The 21,990-nt window shown below is 39.0% G+C and overlaps 2 protein-coding genes across 3 annotated transcripts in view; one reads left to right on the top strand and one right to left on the bottom strand.

Moving 5' to 3' along the window:
- The window catches only part of mgat4b (alpha-1,3-mannosyl-glycoprotein 4-beta-N-acetylglucosaminyltransferase B), a 72,198-nt gene extending 61,450 nt beyond the window's left edge, over positions 1–10,748 (bottom strand). The window contains exon 1 of one of the 2 annotated variants that reach the window (XM_055016613.1): positions 10,368–10,748. In XM_055016613.1, the coding sequence (XP_054872588.1) occupies positions 10,368–10,464 (97 nt within the window). In that variant the 5' untranslated portion in view covers positions 10,465–10,748. The remainder of the gene's footprint in view (positions 1–10,367) is intronic. The other variant, XM_055016612.1, reaches the window with a different exon arrangement.
- A 6,352-nt stretch (positions 10,749–17,100) lies between these two features.
- LOC111583750 (diacylglycerol kinase theta) overlaps positions 17,101–21,990 on the top strand; it is a 30,111-nt gene continuing 25,221 nt past the window's right edge. The window contains exon 1 of the mRNA XM_055016685.1: positions 17,101–18,226. Within this exon, the coding sequence (XP_054872660.1) occupies positions 18,001–18,226 (226 nt within the window). The 5' untranslated portion in view covers positions 17,101–18,000. The remainder of the gene's footprint in view (positions 18,227–21,990) is intronic.

Raw genomic sequence — 21,990 nt, forward strand, 5'->3', positions numbered from 1 at the left:
GAATTAAAACGACTGATAATGTCTAAAAATTGCAACAGAAAACGACAAAACAGTGACAAACATCTACTGAAAACAGAGACTAGGAACGACAGAAAACAGCAACAGTGTGTGCGTCTGTGTGTCTGTTTGTGTGTCTGTTTGTGCGTCTGTGTGACCCTGAACTACAGATTACCTCTCACACACTCGTCATGTTTCCATCCAGACGTAACACAAACTTTGACCAGATTTCCAGCCACTGAATGTTAAATGAATCAGATTAAACCCTGAAGTGGTGGAAAGTCTCCATTAACCACAAAAAGAAGTCAAACAACTGTGAAGAAACACAAATTAATCACAAAAAGACAAAAGCAAAATGACAAAGAAATGATAAATTACCACAGACACAAAACAACCACAAAAGACAAAAAACAATGACAATAAAACACAAAATAACTTCACAAAAGACACAAAACACCTTCAAAAAGACACACAAAGGCTACAGAGAGTCCAAAAATGACCACAGACAGTTAAAAATTATTGCGAAGAGACCACAAAGAGACACAAAACAGCCACAAAGAGACACAAAACAGCCACAAAGAGACACAAAACAGCCACAAAGAGACACAAAACAGCCACAAAGACACAAAATTACTTAAAAATGACACAATGACAACAAAGAGACACAAAATAGCCATGGAGAGACACAAAACAACCACAAAGAGACACAAAACAACCACAAAGAGACACAAAACAACCACAGAGAGACACAAAACAACTTTGAAGAGACAGAAAACAACTACAGAGACACAAAATTACTTAAAAAAGACATGCAATGACTACAAAGAGACACACAACGACCACAAAGAGACACAAAACAACCACAAACAGACATAACAACCCTGGAGCTCAGCTGAAGATGATCCTGGTAACCAATAAATTGACTAAAATAAATACAGGTCTGATAGAACAGCAGTGTCTGTGTGTGTCTGTGTGTAGCTGGGGTATCAGGAGGACAACATGTGACCCGCCGCCTGCAGCATGTGACGTGTTTTTTGGACGTGACCTCCGACCTCCTGTTCCCGTTCGGGGACACTCGCTCTTTGTTTTCCGTCTCCATTAGCAGAAACTGTTGCTGTGATCCGTCGGTCGGAGTCAAACTTCTCCTGATCTCCTGAACATTCAGGGTCACACCAGGACCAGCAGCCAAAACCTCTCACTGATCATCTTCAGGTTTTTTCATGTTTCCTGCAGGTAAATGTTCTTTTATTATCATGTATATTCCTATTAAATCATCTCATTTCAAATAAACCTTCTACATGTTCAGATCTTAGGTAGTTTCTTCAACAAACTTTTCAAGAACGCAACTTGAAATTATTACAAACATTTTCACGTACTAGAACAAGTTAAAGGTGTATAAAGAGACACAAAATAATCACAAAAAGATGCAAACAAAGCCACAAACAAAAATCACCACAAAAAGACACAAAATGACGATAAGAAGAGGTGAAATATTTATCAAAAGATGCAAACATCTACAAAGAGACACAAAACAGCCATAAATAGACACAAAGCGACTAAAATAAGACACAAAATAACCACAAAGGGATGCAAAACAACTACAAAGAAACATACAATGGCTACAGAGAGTCACAAAATGACCACAAAGACACAAAACGACTACAATAAGACCCAAAAAATGACCATGAAGAGAGCCAAAAGACTACAATAAGACACAAAACGACTACAATAAGACACAAGAAGACAATAAAGAGACACAAAACGACTACAAAGAGATACAATAACTGCAAAAAGATACAAAACAAATACAAAGAGACACACAATGGCTCCAGAGAGTCACAACATCACCACAAAGACACAAAGGAACCATAGAAAGACACAAAAATTACCATGAAGAGACACAAAACGACCACAAACTGATGCAAAGCAACCACAAGACACAAAATAACCACAAAAAACACAAAATAACCACAAAGAGACACAAAATGACTACAGAGAGTTATAAAATGACCACAAACTGAAGCAAAACAACAATAAGACACAAACAGACAATAAAGAGAGACAAAACTACCACAAAATGACAACAAAAAGATGCAAAACAAATAAAAAAGAGACACACAATGGCTACAGAGTAACAAAATGACCACAAACACACACAAAAGAAGTATAGAAAGACCAAAAACGACCATGAAGAGACACAAAATGATTACAATAATACTCAAAACAAGCACAAAAAGACACACAATGACCACAAAGAGACACAAAACAACCACAAAGAGACACAACAACCACAATAAGACCAAGAAATAACCACAGAGACACAACATGTCATGCAGTCACTGTCCCTGTGTTTTGTTCATAGTCGCTACTTCCAGCTGTTTTTAATCGTTGTTTTTAGTTCCTATTTTTTACTAGTTTAGTATCTTTTAGTTTTCTTGCTTTTTTGTCATTTCCAGTCGCTGTTTTCAGTCACCATCATCGACTGTCGTTTTCAGCTGCCGTTTTCTGGTGTCGTCGTTTGTAATTTTCTGTTTTAAATGGCGGTTTGCAGTGTTTTTTATCTGTGGTTTGTGTGATGTTCAGCCTCTGCTCTCCTTCATCTCCTCCTCTGGTTTACTGGAGAAACACGAGTCCATCTCTGACAGTTTGGTCAATAAAACGGAAACCCAGAGTCTGACAGAGTGTGGGTTTTAGTGTGTGTATCAGTGTATGTGTGTGTGTTAGTGTGTGTCTGTGTGTTTTAGTGTGGGTTTGGGTGTGTGTTTGTGTAATATGAGCTCCAGATTAAATCTGTATTATGGAGGCTGCAGTCTGAGGCGTCACTCACACTGTTAACGACTGTGTGTGTGTTTTAGTGTGTGTGTGTGTGTTTCAGTGTGTGTTTTAGTGTGTGTGTGTGTGTTTCAGTGTGTGTTTTAGTGTGTGTGTGTGTGTTCCAGTTTAATTCCTCCAGCTGTCAGCTTTGATCAGTCGGCTGTAAAATGTGAATCAGAGAAACATCAGATTCATGGAAGAAGGAGGTTTTTATTCACTGTTTTACACGTTCTGGTTTCAGCTGTTTTTATTCACCGTCTCTGTTTTCTGTCGCAGTTTCCCGTCATTTTCAGCCACTGTTGGTAAAAATTTTCTGTGTTTTTCAGCTGGTATGATCTGTTTTGTTGGAGTTTTTCCTTACTGTTCAGTCGTCGTTTCCAAGTTCTGTTTTCCGTTGTTTTCATTTACAATTTTCAGTTTTAAGTCTCTGTTTTCAGTTGCTGTTTTCTGTCACACTTTCCCGTCATTTTCATCCACTGTTTATACAATTTTCTGTGTTTTCCAGTTGATATTTTCTGTCCTGCTGTAGTTTTTCATCACTGTTTAGTTGCTGTTTTCTGTCATTTTCAGCATTTTTATTTGCAGATTGAAGTCTCTGTTGATGGTCGTTTTCACCTAAAAATTGATGTTTTCTGCTGCAGTTTCCTGTCGTTTTCAGTCACTGTTTATAAATCATTTTCTGTCTTCATTTTTCTTTCAGATTGCTGTTTTTTTAAAATTCATTTCTATTTTTGTGCACCGTAATAATCATAAAATCATCTATGAAATGAGGCTGTTTTTAATTTTTATGAGTCAAATATGAGGCTGATTTATTCAATAAACATACAAACATCATAAACTTCACTCAGTTTAACTCAAAGATCCCAAAATAAAAACTAATTTTCTTGAAGCCAAGCGCTGTAAATCTGTGTCCATCTTTCATTTCTGTTTTCCTGTCAACAAGCCGACATTTAAAAAAGAAAAGTAGTAAACGGAACACAACATTAAAATATTGAAATCAGGACAGATTCTCATTCACTCAGTAAATAAAACACAAGATTTAGGTTTCCTGAAAGTGATTCAAGCTGCGTTTTTATGTTTTCATCACGTTTAATGAGGAGGAAAACTAAACACACACACACTAAAACACACACACACACACACTAAAACACACACACACACTAAAACACACACACACACTAAAACACACACACACTAAAACACACACACACACTAAAACACACAGACACACACACACACACACACACACACTAAAACACACAGACACACACACACACACACACACACACACACACACACTAAAACACACACACACACTAAAACACACACACACACTAAAACACACACACACTAAAACACACACACACACTAAAACACACACACACACTAAAACACACAGACACACACACACACACACACACACACTAAAACACACAGACACACACACACACACACACACACACACACACACACACACTAAAACACACACACACACTAAAACACACACACACACACACTAAAACACACAGACACACACACACACTAAAACACACACACACACACACTAAAACACACACACACACACTAAAACACACAGACACACACACACACTAAAACACACAGACACACACACACACTAAAACACACACACACACACACACACACACACTAAAACACACAGACACACACACAGATTAATCCAGCGGAGTTCAGAGTTCAGGGATCAGTTCAGTGAAACACAAACAGCACAAAGGAAAGAAAAACACAAAGTTAAGATGATGAAACACCAGGCAGGATGTGTGTGTGTGTGTGTGTGTGTGTGTGTGTGTGTGTGTGTGTGTGTGTGTGTGTGTGTGTGTGGATGTGTCTCTGCGTGTTTTAGTGTGTGTGTGTGTGTGTGTGTGTGTGACGGCAGGACGAGGCCAGACATGTTCACTTCCAGTCTGATGTGTCATCGAGTCGCTATGCTGCACTTTAGTGTTAAATCAATCTGCACGTGTGTGTTATTGTGTAGGAGTGTGTGTTGTTGTGTGTTGTTGTGTGTCATTGTGCGTGTGACACTCCATCGGTTTCAAAATAAAAATCTGTAGTTGTTTGAAAACAGCAGAATGAACCTTTAAGCCGACAGCTCAGCAGGGAGCCAATCAGAGAGCAGCACCCAGGGGTGACCTCTGACCTGTCAACACGACATCATCGCTGCAGCTCCCAGTGAATAAATCAAACGCACCTTCGCTCATTTTAAATCTTCCATAGGAGTTTGAAGAACAAATGGAGAGTCGAGGGACGAGCAGCTCTGGAGGAACCAGAATCTGAGTCTGAAATTCAATAAACTGTTCAAGAAAATGAAGAGTTCAGGTTTCTAATTCATCCTGAACTGCTTTTTTTTTCTTTTTTACTATTCAATTAATTAATTATTTAGAAAACATCAAAAATATTATTCTGACATTTAAAAACACTTTGTATATTTTAGGTCTAATTATTTAAGAATGTTTAAACATTTTCAACAATATTTCTGGTACATTATTATTTTATTAATATTTTACATAACATATTTTTTGGACATTTTTCAACATGAATAAAATACTTTTTTGGACATTTTTTGCATTTTATCAACATATTTTTTTTTAGGATATTTCATGAATATGTTTTACTTAAAAAAAGTTTTTAAAACTATTTTCAATATTTATACATTTTCTTAATGTAATCATTTTTAAATTTTTGAATGTTTTTGATGTTTTATCAACAGATTTTCTGCTTTTTAAAAAAGCTTTTTGGGACATTTTGTATTTGTTTTAATATATTTTATTATATTTTTAGAAAATGATTCATTCACGTTTTCTGACATTTAACTGAAGCTGTTTTGACATTCTCCAAAAACTTTTTAAAATACATTTTCTGGATATTTTTCTGATATTTTGATAAGAATTCTCTGACATTTATTTATTTATTGTTTACATTTTTTAAAAAAAAATAAATACTTGAATATTTTTGGGCATTTTATCAACAAACTTTCCACATATTAACTGTAAAAAAAAAAAAAAAGAAAGAAAAAAATGCATTAAATAAATGTGTCCCAAATTTTCCAAAGAAAATTGATTGAAATGTCCGAAAATCTGTGAGGAAATTTAAAAATCCATATATTTTTGATTTGAAAAGTTTACAAAACCCTCAGATGTTCATAAAACGAAAGAATCTGAAGCAGAATGTGGATTTAACAGAATTAATAATCCATATATCTGCTGATTTTAACCTGTTCAAGAGGAAACGTTTGGTCTGAAGCTGAACGAGTCTGAACATGTCGACGGAAACCTGAGGACCTCAAACACGAAAACATGAAACAGAAACAGTCGAACATCTGTTTAGGTCGTCTGCTCGTCTCTGAAAATGTGAGAAACTAAACCCTGAAGCTTCAGAAAAACCAGATTATTTGACGCAGACTGACAGAAACAGAGTTTATCTGTAGGACGGTTAGAGGCTGGTTCAGTTTAATGGTTACAATCTGACAGAAAAACGGAGGAAAATCACTGGAAACGTGTCAAAAAAGCAGCCGAGGGTTGTACACGGTGACCAGAACTACTCCAAAATCACAAAAATATGCATCAAAATGATCAAAAACCTGCTCAGAATGACTTCACATGTATCCAAAAGGAGTCAGTAATAATCCAGTTTGTCTATCATCACTAAAATTTCCTAAATGATTCAAAATTTGACCAAAATGAGTAAAAAAAAAAAAAGTTCTAATGATAAAATCTTATAAAATACTTCAAACTTGTTCTAAATTATTCCAAACCATCCAGAATGTCTTTTATGTTGCTCACATTCAATGAAAATCTGTTAAAATAAATAAAACTTGTCCAAAATGACAGAAATTTGTCCCAAATATTTTAAAACCTACTCAACACTTGTCCACGAGTCAATAATTGTCCAAAATGACTCACTTTTGTCAATTAGTACTAGAATTTCCTAAATGGTTCAAAATTTAACCAAAATAAGATAAAAATGTCATGATAAATGAGATAATCTTGCAGAAAATACTTGATCAAAATGACTCCAAATCATCCAGAACCTCTTCAAAGTTTCTCACATTCACTAAAAATGATAAAAATTTGTCCAACATGATTCAAAACTTTTCCAATATTACTGTAAATCTGTCCAGAAGAAGCTAAGAATTGTCCAAAATGACACACTTTTGTTAATTATTACTAAAGTCTCCAAAATGATGTAAAACTTGACCAAATAAATTGAAAATTCAGTGTCAAATGAGAAAATCTTGCAGAAAATATTTGTTAAAATTGACTTCAAACCATCCAGAACCTCTTAAAAGTTGCTCACATTCACTGAAAACCTGATAAAATGACTAAAACTTGTACAAAATGACAGAAAAGTTGTTTAAAACCTGCTCAGAATGACTCAACACTCGTCCAGAAGACGTCAATAATTGTCCAAAATGACACACTGCTGTCCATCACTAGTAAAATCTACTATATGATTCCAAATTTGACGAAAATAAGTTAGAAATTCAATGTCTAATGACAAAATCTTGTTCAAAATACGGGTTAAAAATGACGCCAAACCGTCCAGAACGACCCAAATTATTTGAAACCTGTTCAAAATGACTCGGCAATTGTCCAAAAAGAGTCAATAATTGTCCAAAATGGCTCAAACTTTGTCTAAAATAAGTTCAGGATTCAGTGTGGAAAAGTAAAATCACTGAAAATGACTCAAAAGATCAACGTGACTCAACGATTGACAAAAATGACTCAAAACCTGTAAAGAACGAATCTTGTTCAGAATCGCTCTAAATTGTCTCCAGTGACTTGAAACCAGCTGAAAATTATTACAGTCACGACTAAAATCTCTAAAATGATGAGAAATTTTACCAAAATAAGTCAAAAATTCAATGTCTAGTGATAAAATCTTGCAGAAAATCCTTGTTCAAAATGACTCCAAATCGTCCAGAACGTCCTAAAAGTCGCTCACTTTCACTGAAAACCTGATAAAACGACAGAAAATTGTCCAACAAGTCAAAAAATGTCCAGAATTCCTCCACATTTCATCCAAAATGAGTTCAGAAGTGTCCAGATTCAGAGGCTGAACTCTTAATTCTTCCAGACTGAGTTTCTGATCATCTGGAACAAACTCCACCCTCTGTTTGTGAGGAAACCAAGCGCTCCCCAGCCGACAGCTGAGCGTCCAGACAGCCACATGTTGTTCTCGAACCAAGCGCTCCCTCCTCTCTCCTGGGGCTGACTTCATGCTCACAGCTGTTCCAGATGCAGAGGTTACCGGAGGACAGGAGCACCGACCTGTCTCCACTCACACAGGCCTACCCCGGGTAGTAAAACAAGCACACTGCTGCACTGCAGAGCTTCATTAGATCCACTCCTAACTGAACCAAAAAAGCTCAACCACTGTAGGAAACGACTTAAAGGTGTCCACAGGGGGTGACGTCACTGAGAAATGTCCAGAATGTGTCTAAACTAATCAGAAATGTCCTACAGTTTGTCCAAAATTACCAAAAATTTGTCCAAAAATACCCCAAATTTGTCCAAAATTACTCAAAATTTGACGAAAACTAAGATAAAACTAGTCAGAACATTTCTAGAACATGTCCACAATAATTCCAAACCTTCAAAAATTCCTCAAAATTCGTCCATGATCGGAAACTTCAGCTGTCTCCTCCCGCTCAGGCCCACTATGGGTCACGAATGAAACAGACCTTTATGTTTGAGCGCTCCACTCCAATCGACCCATTACTCAAAATCAAACGCACCCTCAGCCGACTTCCTCCACCACGCTGTAAGACATACAACGAACCAAGCGCTCCTCTCATCTCAGAGGTTTCATTCACTCCACCCGTCTCTTCTGGCACGTCCCCAACTACAAGCCAAGCGCTCCTTCGGGTTCAGAACTGTCTTTCAAAATTGTTCCCGTCGCCAAAACAAGCGCTCCTTCAATTGATGGGGACACAAAGTGCAGCTGAAACCAAAATCAAACGCACCCCGCCTGTCCTCCACCTCGTCACCCCCCCCCCCAACAACAAACAAGCGCACCTCAAAGCTTCAAAGCTCTGGTGCTCACTTAATTACCCCTCGCCTGTCTTGCATCACAAACCAAGCGCTCCTTTGGTTAACTCCACACTGGAGCTTCTTTTAGAATCTAAAAGATTGATAGATGAATTTCTCCAAGATGAGGCTACAACAAAATTAAACCAACCTCTCCTATGCCTAGGTGTCCTCTCAGCTGGGATGTACTGTATCATAAACCAAGCGCTCCTTTCACTACCACATGTAAAAACATCACTTCCCTGTTCTACACCACAAAGTGAGTCTGCAACAAAATCAAACCAACCCCATCTTGTCTCCTCTGTCTGGCCTCCTCAGCAGGCCTGTCTTGTATCGCAAACCAAACGCTCCTTTAGTTAACTCCACATTGGAGCTTCATTTCACTGATATCTCGATTAGGTCGACAACAAAGCACAAGATGAAGCTACTACGAAATCCAACCAACCCCTCCTACGTCTAGGCGTCCACTCAGCTGTCGTGCGATGCATCATAAAACAAGCGCTCCTTCCATTAACTCCACGCTGGAGCTACTTCTCACGTGATTTTATTACATGTTCACCTAAAGCACCAGATGAGGCTGCATCAAAATCAAACCAACCCCTCCAACGTCTTGATATCCACCCTACTGGCATGTCTTGTATCACAAACCAAGTGCTCTCTTGGTTAACTCCACGCTGGAGCTTCTTTGAGATGATTTTCTCCAAGATAAGGCTACTATGAAATCAAACCAGCTCCTCCTACATCTAGGTGTCCACTCAGTTGGCATGTACTGCATCTCAAACCAAGCGCTCCTTTGGTTATCTCCACACTGGAGTTTCTTCTAGATTATATCTCATGGTTCCGTCTCCAAAAACGCACCAGATGAAGCTGCAACAAAATCAAACCAATCCCATCTTGCCTTCTCTCTGCCTGACACTCCTCTCAGCTGGCATGTGATGCATCATAAACCAAGCGCTCCCTTCAGAACCTGGAGGTTCCCTTCACATCTGTAACAAACACGAAGTGGAGCTGCACCAACATCAGTCACTCAGTCACCTCCCGCCTAAGTCTGGCCTCCTCAGCAGGCCTGTCTTGCATCACAAACCAAGCGCTCCCTCTGCTACCTCTACATACATTTGATCCACCTGCACCTTCCTCTCTGGCTGCTGTGCATCAAATCAAGCGCTCCCTTCATTACCTCACTGCTGGAGCTCACATGCACCTTGTGTCCGCCCCCCCCGCCCCTCCACCCCATCTTCATCCAGGCATCACAAACCAAACACCCCACCCGCCCCCCCTCATGTGTCTCTGCAACGGAACCGAACCTCGCGGTCCACAAACCGAGCGCCCCTCAGCGTCACATCAACCATCATGCGTTTTTTATTTTTCTGCAACATCCAAAATACAAAGCGGAGCCGAAACACACACACACACACACACACACACACACACACACACACACACACACACACACACACGCGCACACACACATGCACGGACACGCGCACGTACCTCTGGAGCTGCTGAAGGCGGTGTACCAGGACAGGGAGACTAGCCCGCACAGCCCAAACAGCAACACCGTCAGGAAGGAGACATTTCGGAGCCTCATCTCCGGAGCCCCGGGAGCATGTCCGCACCGAGAGGGGGGAGCACCGGGACCGGGGGGGACGGAGGGGAGGAGAGGAGGAGGGGGAGACGCAGGTACCGGCAGGTAGACGAACGGAGACACCGACACCGGAGAGACACGCCGACGAGAACCGAGACGCGCCGAAAGACACCGACGGAGACTGAGAGGCGGGCGGAGCTTGTTATCGACTGAACGACAGGAGAGAGAGGAGAGGAGGGGAGAGAGGAGAGGGGAGGAGGAGGAGGAGTAGGAGGAGGGGAGGGAGGAGAGAGGAGGGGGAGGAAAAGAGGGGGGAGAGAGAGCGCTTTCTCCCCTCTTCTCTCTCTCTACCCCCTCCTCCGGTGGAGAGGGGTGAGGAAAAGGAGGTGAGGCTGGGGTGAGGGGTCAAAAAGAGGGGAGAGAAGGATAGACGAGAGGGGTGAGAAAGGGGGAGGTAGATGAAGGAGAGAGAGGGGAGGGAAGGGAGATGAAGGGGTGAGGGAGGTGAGGGGGAGAGGAAAGGGGGTGAGACTGGAGGGTCAGAAAGAGAGAAGAGGACGATGAAGGGGTGAGAGGGAGACAGGGAAGAGGGAGAAAGGGGGAGATAGATGAAGGGTAAGGGAGGAGATAGAGGAGGGGGAAGAAAGGGGGGAGATGGGGGAAGGGTGAGAAAGGAGAGAGAAGAGAGGGGCAATGAAGGGGTGAGGAAGAGACAAGGGAGGCGAGGAAAGGGGTGAGACTGGTGGGAGGGGTCAGAAAGAGGGGAGAGAGAGGAGAGGGAGGAGAAAGGGGGAGGTTGTTGAAGGGGTGAGAGGAGGAGAAAGAGGGGAGAGAGCCCCCCTCCTCCCACCTCCCTCCTTCTCCCCCCTACTCTCTCTATCTCCCTCCCTCACCCCTTCATCTACCTCCCCTCTCCTGGAGGAAAGGGGTGAGACTGGGGGGAGGGGTCAGAAAGAGGGGAGAGAGAGAGAGAGAGAGAGAGAGAGAGAGAGAGGAGGGAGATGAAGGAGTGAGGGAGGTGAGGGAGAGAGGAAAATGGGTGAGACTGGGGGGAGGAAGAAGGGAGAGAAGTGAGGAAGATGAAGGGGTGAGGGGGAGAAAGAAGGGTAAGGAGGAGGTAGAGAGAGTAAGGGGTGAGGGGTGAGACGGAGGGGAGGGGGGAGATCTTTGACCTTTGACCCTTAATTTGTCATATGTCTTTTCGCAATAAAAGCATAATTTAAATTAAAATCTGTTTATTTTTATTTTCTTTTTTAAAAAATTCGTCTGAGAACCAGAAACTGTAGAAATGGTCTCCACAGAACCAGAAACTAAAACACTGATTCTATATCAAACCTCTGAACGTCACTTTATTCTGAACATTCTGCTTCCTGTTTCTAAATTTATCCATTTTAGCTCCACATATTTTAGTTTTTATTATATTTTTTATTCGTCGCAGCATCAGAAATCATATTTATAACATCATAAACTGAATTAAATTTCAGGTCTGGAGCTTCACCTGCTGGTCAGAAGGAAATATTTCTGTAAATCATTGATTCATCCAGGATTTCATTTTTCACATTAAAAATAAATAAAATTAACAGGAGATCAACAAACCTGCAGCTTTAATTCTGAAACATCAGAACTTCTTGTTTTTTTTTTATATTCCAGATTATTTCCTGGTTTTACATGAAAATGTGACACTTTCTGCACCAATAATGTAAATTATCATTAAGTTTTCTGTAAAATTAAATTTAAATAAACCTCTAAAAATAAACTTTAAGCCTAAATCTGAATTAATAGTTTTATAAAAATGCAGCTCAATCACTTTTTAAAATATTTTTTGTTTAAATGCAAGCACAAGGGTTGAAATGGATAAAAATAATAACTTTTATTCTTATAAATATTTTTCTATGTGTAAATAATTAATTGAAAAAACTAAAAGTGGATTTTAAGGTGATAAACTTTTATTTTCTGTTTTAAAGCTTCTTCTGCAGGTTTACATCCGGTTTTATTGAGTCACACTGACACCTGGTGGTCAAACCCCGCAGGCGCATCTCTGACTTTATTTCATTTTTAAAAATGTTTTATTCTGCACAACATTCAGTCCAGATTTTATTTCTAAAAACAACTAAACTTGTAGCATAGTTCTCTTTTGGTTTTCCTTGAAATTAGATTTTTTAAAATTAATTCATTTTATTTTTCCTATGCTGTGTTGTTGTTTTTATGTAGTTTATTCAATATTTATCTGCGTCCTAAAAGTGATGATTTTAAAATTCATGTGTTACTTTCCTTCTTTGTTAAACATTAATTTATTAATTATTCTTTTATATATATATATATATATATATATATATATATATATATATATATATATATATATGTTCAAATCACAAGTGAAAATGAACCAAATCTGAGCTTGTAATTGTAATATTTCATCAAAATCTCTCCAGAGAGTTTTCAGGTTGAACTGCAGGCAGTGTTAATATATAGACTAAGAGGAAAATCAACAAACAAGACACAAAATGACACAAAGCAGCAAAAAATTTAGACAAAATGACACAACAGGGCACAAAGTGATAAAAATGAGACACAGAACACCACAAAATGGGACAAAACAACACAAGCGAGACAAAAAAACACAAAACAGCAAAAATGAGACACAAAAGAAGAGAAATGAGATGAAATTGTCTCCTGAGTTTGCAAAGGCTGTAAAAATGTAAATATTGAAACATGTTTTGCATGTCAAAAATAAACACAGCATGGCTCAGAAATAGTGAACAGAGCAGCTAGTTGTTGGAGATCCATCCAGCATGGTGAAACATCTTTCTAGATGATGAGCAGAGGAGAGAGGAAAAGTCTGGAGAGGAGAAAGGGGGAGGTTGTTGAAGGGGTGAGAGGAGGAGAAAGAGGGGAGAGAGCCCCCCCTCCTCCCACCTCCCTCCTTCTCCCCCCCCTACTCTCTCTATCTGCCTCCCTCACCCCTTCATCTACCTCCCCTCTCCTGGAGGAAAGGGGTGAGACTGGGGGGAGGGGTCAGAAAGAGGGGAGAGAGAGAGAGAGAGAGAGAGAGGAGGGACATGAAGGAGTGAGGGAGGTGAGGGGGAGAGAAAAGGGGGTGAGACTGGGGGAGAGAAGAGAGGAGGGGGAAACGGCGGAGGTAGATGAAGGGGTGAGGGAGAGAGGAAAATGGGTGAGACTGGGGGGAGGAAGAAGGGAGAGAAGGGAGGAAGATGAAGGGGTGAGGGGGAGAAAGAAGGGTAAGGAGGAGGTAGAGAGAGTAAGGGGTGAGGGGTGAGACGGAGGGGAGAGGAGGGGGAGATCTTTGACCTTTGACCCTTAATTTGTCATATGTCTTTTCACAATAAAAGCATTAATAATTTAAATTAAAATCTGTTTATTTTTATTTTCTTTTTTAAAAAAATTCTTCTGAGAACCAGAAACTGTAGAAATGGTCTCCACAGAACCAGAAACTAAAACACTGATTCTATATCAAACCTTTGAACGTCACATCTTTCTAGATGATGAGCAGAGGAGAGAGGAAAAGTCTGGAGAGGAAACATGGAGATGGATACATACCTACAGGATGAGGAGATAAAACTGTGAGATAAAGTGAGACACGACACAACAAATTGACAAAAAGTAGACATAAAACAACAAAAAGGAGACAAAGTGACCACAAAGAGACATAATGTGCCAAAAATCCAAAGAAAAGACCAAAATAAGACACAAAATGACAAAATTGGCCACGAACTGAAAAAAACAACAACAAACGACACAAAACAACATAAAGCACAAATGAGACACAAAATGACAACAATGAGACACAAAATGGCAAAAACGAGACACAAAATGGCAAAAACGAGACACAAAATGGCAAAAACGAGAGACCAAATGATACAAATGAGAAACAAAATGTCAAAAATGAGACACGAAATGACAAAATTGGCTACGAAATGACAAAAAACAACAAATGAGACATGAAACAACACAAGTGAGGCACAAAATTACAAAAAAAACCCAAAATCATAAAAAGACGAGGAGACGATGAGAGACGAAAGAGGAAAATTAAAACCTACTGGATGAATAAATAAATGCAGCATGGCTTAGAAACGGAGAACAGAGGAGCATGTTGTTGGAGATCCATTCAGCATGGAGAAACATCTTTCTACTGATGATGGTGGAACATCTTTCTACTGATGATGGTGGAACATCTTTCTACTGATGATGGTGAAACATCTTTCTACTGATGATGGTGGAACATCTTTCTACTGATGATGGAGAAACATCTTTCTACTGATGATGGTGGAACATCTTTGTACTGATGATGGTGGAACATCTTTCTACTGATGATGGTGGAACATCTTTCTACTGATGATGGTGAAACATCTTCTACTGATGATGGTGGAACATCTTTCTACTGATGATGGAGAAACATCTTTCTACTGATGATGGTGGAACATCTTTCTACTGATGATGGTGGAACATCTTTCTACTGATGATGGTGGAACATCTTTCTACTGATGATGGTGAAACATCTTCTACTGATGATGGTGGAACATCTTTCTACTGATGATGGAGAAACATCTTTCTACTGATGATGGTGGAACATCTTTCTACTGATGATGGTGGAACATCTTTCTACTGATGATGGAGAAACATCTTTCTACTGATGATGGTGAAACATCTTTCTACTGATGATGGTGAAACATCTTTCTACTGATGATGGTGGAACATCTTTGTACTGATGATGGTGAAACATCTTTCTACTGATGATGGTGGAACATCTTTCTACTGATGATGGTGAAACATCTTTCTACTGATGATGGTGAAACATCTTTCTACTGATGATGGTGGAACATCTTTCTACTGATGATGGAGAAACATCTTTCTACTGATGATGGTGAAACATCTTCTACTGATGATGGTGGAACATCTTTCTACTGATGATGGAGAAACATCTTTCTACTGATGATGGTGAAACATCTTTCTACTGATGATGGTGGAACATCTTTCTACTGATGATGGAGAAACATCTTTCTACTGATGATGGTGGAACATCTTTGTACTGATGATGGTGAAACATCTTTCTACTGATGATGGTGGAACATCTTTCTACTGATGATGATGAAACATTCTGAAATCAGGACAAAAACATTTTCTGGTCTTTAAAAAGTCACAGAAAAACAAAAAGTAAAATCAAAATGTTTGGTTTCTTCACCTGCATTCAGGTTTTGTAGTAAATAAAAGTAAATAAAAGTGCTATGTGGACTCAAACTGTTGAATCGACGACATTTTAATACAATTTTTCAAGTGTGATAGTTGCTGGAAAACGGAATTTAATCAAAAAGTTTTGCTTCCTAACAGATTTTTTAATAAAAACATTCAGTAAATTCTGTTTTATACTCGTATCTGTTTTCAGAACATTTTCTTGCTTTTATTTTATTTTCATTTCTAAAAAACATCATTTCTTGACTCATTGCTCATCACTTTGTCTGCTAATCTCCAGAAAAATGTGGAATTTGCATGATATTTGTTTTTTTCCTGAATACTCCCACCAAGCCAGGCGAAAATTACATGAAAATTGAAAATATATTTCTTAATTTCTTAATAAAATTGAACGGAATTAACAATGAGCGTGTTCATTGTATATATATATATATATATATATATATATATATATATATATATATATATATATATATATATATATATATATATATATATATATATATATTCACACAGAGCTAAATACATTTTACATGATTGATTTTTTATTTTTTATGATTAAGAAATTATAAACCATAGTTGTTCTAATTTGGATCTTTGTGGTTTAAAAAAAAGAAATGTAAACTTGAAAAATGTTCTTGTCGGTGTAAAAATGGAGTGAATATTTGTATTATTTCTTTTTTACATTTTAATAAATGGACAGAACTTTAATCAGGAATCAGGTCATTTTAGAAAACATTAAAATATATTTAATTATAAATAATAAAATAGAAAGCAAGCCGACCAGCTGTGGTTAATGTGTAATAATTTAACCTTCCATTTATTTAATTAATATGTTGATATTCTGTCTGAAAATGTGATGATAATAATGAATAGCTTTTAATTAATTAATTTATTATTTATAAGAAGAAAAGAAAAAGAACAGAAAGTTTAGTTCTGAGGAACCTTGTAGGAAGTGATTCTAAAATAATACATTTATTAAAAATAATTAATAAAAATGTAAATAAACTATAAAATAAACATGCAAAAACATTAAATAAAAAATGCAGCAGGATAAAAAAAATCTAATTAATAAAAGAAAATAAATTGGAGACAATACAGATGAGCGAAATAAAAGGTTCACAAATATTAATGGATTTTTGATTTTCTACAGAATGCTGCTGTTCAGTTGTTATTATTATTATTATTATTATTATTATTATTATTATTATTATTATTATTATTATTATTATTATTATTATTAACTAAGATTTTAATTCTAATGTAAAATATGTTGCTGCTCTTTATGAGAAAACCAGATGAAGGAGGTGAAGAAAGAAAACAGGAAGGAAAGAATGAATGAGAGGAAAAACAAGGAAGGAAGGAAGGAAGGAAGGAAGGAAGGAAGGAAGGAAGGAAGGAAGGAACCAGGAGGAGATGGAGGAGGAGTAAATCAGTGTTGGAGACTCGGACGCGGAAGAAGAATCAGCCTCGGAAAAGGAAGAAGAAGCCGAAATGAAAGCGGCGCCCCTCCACACTTGTTGATCCAGCTCCTCTCCGGACCTGACAGCGGCTCTCAGCGGCTCCTCAACCCAGGTTCTGGCTGTCTTTCTCCCGGATCTGGAGCCGCTGTCTTCGGGCTGCAGGGCTGACTGACTGGTGGCTGAAAACAACATCATCCATCCCCGTCTCGGACTTCATCCTGCCGCGGACACACTCCGCATGCAGCTGTGCCGGATCGATATTTCATCATTTATTCATACCGCTTCCTCCCGGGGAGCTCCGGGAAGCCGGGCGGGCTCGGCGCCCTCCGCTCCGCCGCTGGGTGGCACCGCTGTCTCCGGGCGGAGGGACTCTGATCTCGACCGTGTGAAGACGGCGTCGAAAAATCCAACATTACCGTCTCACCGAAGCTCCAGCAGCATGTTTAACAAGGTGAATTAATATTCGGTGAATAATTCAGGGGTTGTGTTCCGCTAGCTGAGGCGGGATTCTCGGGGAGCTACACCGACCTCGGCGCCCCTCCACCGGGCAGCACCGCTGGCTGTAGCCGAGGGGATGTCTCTCCAGCGGGGCACAGCTACGCCACGTTTACCGTTAAACTAATCTCGTCTGAATCACAAAGTCCTAACCCGGCGGCCCGCCCGTTATTTTTGGACTTGGATAATTAGCTTCCGAAGCACGGGGAAACTCCAGGACGCACGCCGAGCACAGCGCCCTGTGGCCGGGCTGCGGCGCTGCGTCCGGCCCGCTGGGATGCCTCTCCGCTGGGGCTGGAATACTCTCTAATCCAGGCTTCCCTCCAGCAGAGCTTCTCCTCCCCGGGTTGTGAGACTTTGTGTCGGGTTGGAGATGGCTGACTCCGGCCGGCCCCGACCGGCGGATCCTGACGCCGCGGACAGCCGGACATCGAGCCCGCTGACCGGGAAGAAGAGGGCGCAGCAGTCCCCCGGGCTCCGGCCCAAGTACCAGAGCTCGGCTCCGGGACACTGCTTCAGGAAAGTCACCCTGACCAAGCCGACCTTCTGCCACAGCTGCAGCGACTTCATCTGGGGGATCGTCGGCTTCCTGTGCGAAGGTAACACACGGACACACACAGACACACAAACACGTGTTTTATTCATCATCACTTATTTATAAAAACACTTGAACTAAAGCACCGCTGTTCCCGACGGGAATCGAACCGGCGACCTGCTGCTGCAGAGCTGCATGTGGAGCCAGAGTGTGTTGTTGTTCTCAAAGTGTGGTGTTGTTCTCAGAGTGTGTTGTTGTTTTCAGTGTGTAGTTGCACTTAGAGTGTGTTTTTGTGTCCAGATTGGTTGTCATCTACATTGTGTTGTACTCGGATTGTGCTGTTGTACTCGGATTGTGTCGTTGCACTCAGATTGTGTTGTTGTACTCGGATTGTGTCATTGCACCCAGATTGTGTCGTATCCAGATTGTGTCGTTTTACTCAGATTGTGTCGTTCTCAGACTGAGTTGCTGTTGTTCTCAGATTGTGTTGTTGTTCTCAGATTTTGTTGTATCCAGATTGTGTCTCATCTTTTCATCACGAGTTCAACAGGTGAAGCTGTATTCAGCATCCATCACACAAACACACACTGCTCCTCCTGTGTGTGTGTGTGTGTGTGTGTGTGTGCGTGTGTGTTTGTTGTACAATCAGAGCTCCAGTCAAGTCATGATTTACTTCCCCCGGTTGGCATGGCAACAGGAGACTGGCAGGGATCCTCAGCGCTGGAGGAAAGACTGTTTGTGTGTGTCTCTGATTGTAGGGCTGAGATGTGAGCATCCTCTCTGAAAGGCTCCATGTGAAATTACGTAACGTTTCTTCTTTAAGCCGTCACTTGGATTAACACAAAGCTGTGATGTCATCAGCGGGCTTCGTCTACAGCCCATGATGTAAAGAAAAAAACAACAACACACGTTTATCTTTCAACCTCACGACACGCAAAAAACCCCCGACATTTACTGCATTTAAGCTGCTCTTAATCCATCTTTGTGGTCCTGAGTAGTGTTTATCCAACATCAGTACGAGAGCTAAACGAGCCGTAAGTAAAGAAGTCGAGTTTTGATTTCCATCGACGAAACTTAAACACAGTGAAGTTGTAACCACAGGCTCTCTGGAGATATTAGAACTTCACTGTGTTTGAAGTTCTGGAATTTCTGAATAATGTAGAACTTCAAACGCAGTAAAGTTCTAAAATCTCCATAGAACCTTCACTGTACCAGACACAGCACAGGATTTCTGGAGATTTTAGAACTTTTTTGTTTCAGCATATTTCCGTTAATCCGTAGGGAACTTTTACTTTTTATGGTATTTTTTTTGTATATTTTTTCTAGCGCTGAATTCTCCAGAATTTATACCAGGGGTGTCAAACATGCGGCCCTCGGGCCAAAAGTGTCCCACCAGAGGGTCCAATCAGGCCCTCTGGTGGGACGACTTTGTAAAAAGTAAAAAAATTTTCTTTGTCATTTGTCAGTTTTTTTTTGTCGCTTTATAACTTTTTTGTCTTTTTGTTTTGTTTGTCTAATTTTTAAAATCTTCTTTTCTCGCTTTTATTTTGTGTTTCGTTTTTGTAATATTATGTCTTGTTTTTGTTGTGTTGTGTCTGACTTTTGTCATTTTGTTTCTAGTTTTTGTTGTTTTCTGTTTTGTTTTTGTCTCATTTGTGTTTTTTGTCGTATTTGTCATTTTATGCTTTGCTTTATTTGTTTTGTGTATTGTTTTTGTTTTTTTTGCCTCGCTTGTGTTGTTTGTCTATTTTTTTGTCATTTTGTTTCTCACTTTTGACATTTTTGGTCTCGTTTGTGCCATTTTGTGTAATTTTTGTCTTGTTTTTGTCGTTTGTCCATTTGTTGTCACTTTGTAACTTTTTTTGTCTAATTTTTTGTCTCTGTTTTGTTTCATGTCGTTTATCTCATTTTTTGTCATTCTGTGTCGGATTTTTGTAATATTTTGTCTTGTTTTTGTTGTTTTTTGTCCTTTGTTTTGTCTGATTTTTGTCATTTTGATCATGAAGTAAAATCCTCTGTGGTTCAGTTCCAGATGAATAAATGTGTTCCTTTGTCGACACTCTGTGATCTGGAAGTTGTGATGTGGAAATGATAAATTGAGGCTTAATGCTGCTGAAATTGAATTTATTTTTCTTTAGTTTGTAAAAAAAAAGATAATTCCTTAAATGTGAACATTTTTGCACTAAAACAAAGAAAAAAGTTTGAGTTGTTATTTATAGGTTATTACGCTGTGATTTTACTGGTCACTTGAGATCAAATTGGACTGAATGTGGAACCTGAACGTAGATGAGTTTGACTCCCCTGTTTTCGACCTTTAAATATAGTGAAGTTGTAAATTCTCCAGAAGGCCTGTGCTCCGTCAGTGGGTGGAGTTTTTGTTGTTGTTATTGTTGTTTATTGTGTAGATCATTAATGGTAACTGATGCTTTGGTGTATTCAATCAATTCCACTTTGCTTTTACCTAAAACTAAATAGATTTTCTTCGTTGCGGTACAGTCAGAACTGAACATTGAGCGTCGTGTTGAAATGAAAGAAGCTTAAAGTTTCAGAGCTGTGATGTGCAGCTGTACTGACTGAGAAAATACATATATAAAGTTACAGTGTTAAAAGTTTTCTATCGTTCTACACTTTTATATTCTTCACAGTCTTCCTTTATAAGAACTTGTTCCTCTGTCTGAAGTAGGCGGCTCCTGATTGGTCCATTTTGTGCCAAAGAAGAGTCACATGACACGCCTTTTTATGGAGATGTTCTGATGGCCTGACCTGGTTTAGAAATAAAATAATAACCGCCGTTGTGATACTTGTTGTCTCTGAGGTTTTAGGTTTTGTTAGTCCGGCTAACTGAAGCCTGGATGTGTTGAAGCTGCTCCTCTGCTGTTGTTTTTAACGGACGTGACGCTGAGCTGGAGAGTTTCTGTTGTTCATGAGGTCTGAGTGTGAAACTGAACTGAAGGTTTAACCACAGAAATACAGAAATACTCCACAAACTGAACGTCGGCTCACAGCGAACACGCTTTACTGCTTAAATAAGCCCCGACAGTTTTATCTGAACTCTGCAGCTTCCTGCTTTTGTCTGCGTCGGAATAAAGACTTTCTTTAAATAAGAGCAGAGAAGAAGTCAAAGTCTTTCCCACTCTGAGAGCCACTTAAGCTCTCAGTGATGGAATTAATTTAATAACAAACATTTACAACGGAAGAGGAACAAACAGGAGATCAGTTCTTGTCGCTGCTCGTTTTCCTCTCAGATTCCAGTCATTTATTCATTTAGATAAAACTTTATATGATACTGACGGGTTCAGTTCATATAATAACCAGTTAATACTCTTTTTTGTTTGTTGTTTTCAAAATTTAAATACTATCTCTTTAAATACACGACTGCAGTTCACAATAACAAATAACTGAGCCAAATTTTGACTTGGAATAAAACAGAACATAAAATTAACAATACAAGCTGTTTATTTCATGTATTTATTTAAAATCTTATACTTTTTGTTTTTAAACAAAAATTTTTAATTCATCATACAGTCTATTTTATTGTATTAAAATAAAATACATTTTCATTTTATAAAAATCAGGATACAGGCTATTTTATTTATTAAATCTTATGCCTTTTAATTGAATATGTATATATAAAAAATTACCACACACACTATTTCATTGTATTTATTTATTTTTATATGTTTTAATTAGAAAAATATGAAACTCAGCATCAAGATATTTTATTTTTGAATTTTATACATTTTTTAAAATATAATTTTACCTTTTAGGGTACTAATTCATTTTTTTTAATTTTAAATTTTATTTTTCAATTTAATAAAATTCACCAAA

Source organism: Amphiprion ocellaris, chromosome 13 (genome assembly GCF_022539595.1).
Source record: "Amphiprion ocellaris isolate individual 3 ecotype Okinawa chromosome 13, ASM2253959v1, whole genome shotgun sequence".
Taxonomy (NCBI): Eukaryota; Metazoa; Chordata; class Actinopteri; family Pomacentridae; genus Amphiprion; species Amphiprion ocellaris.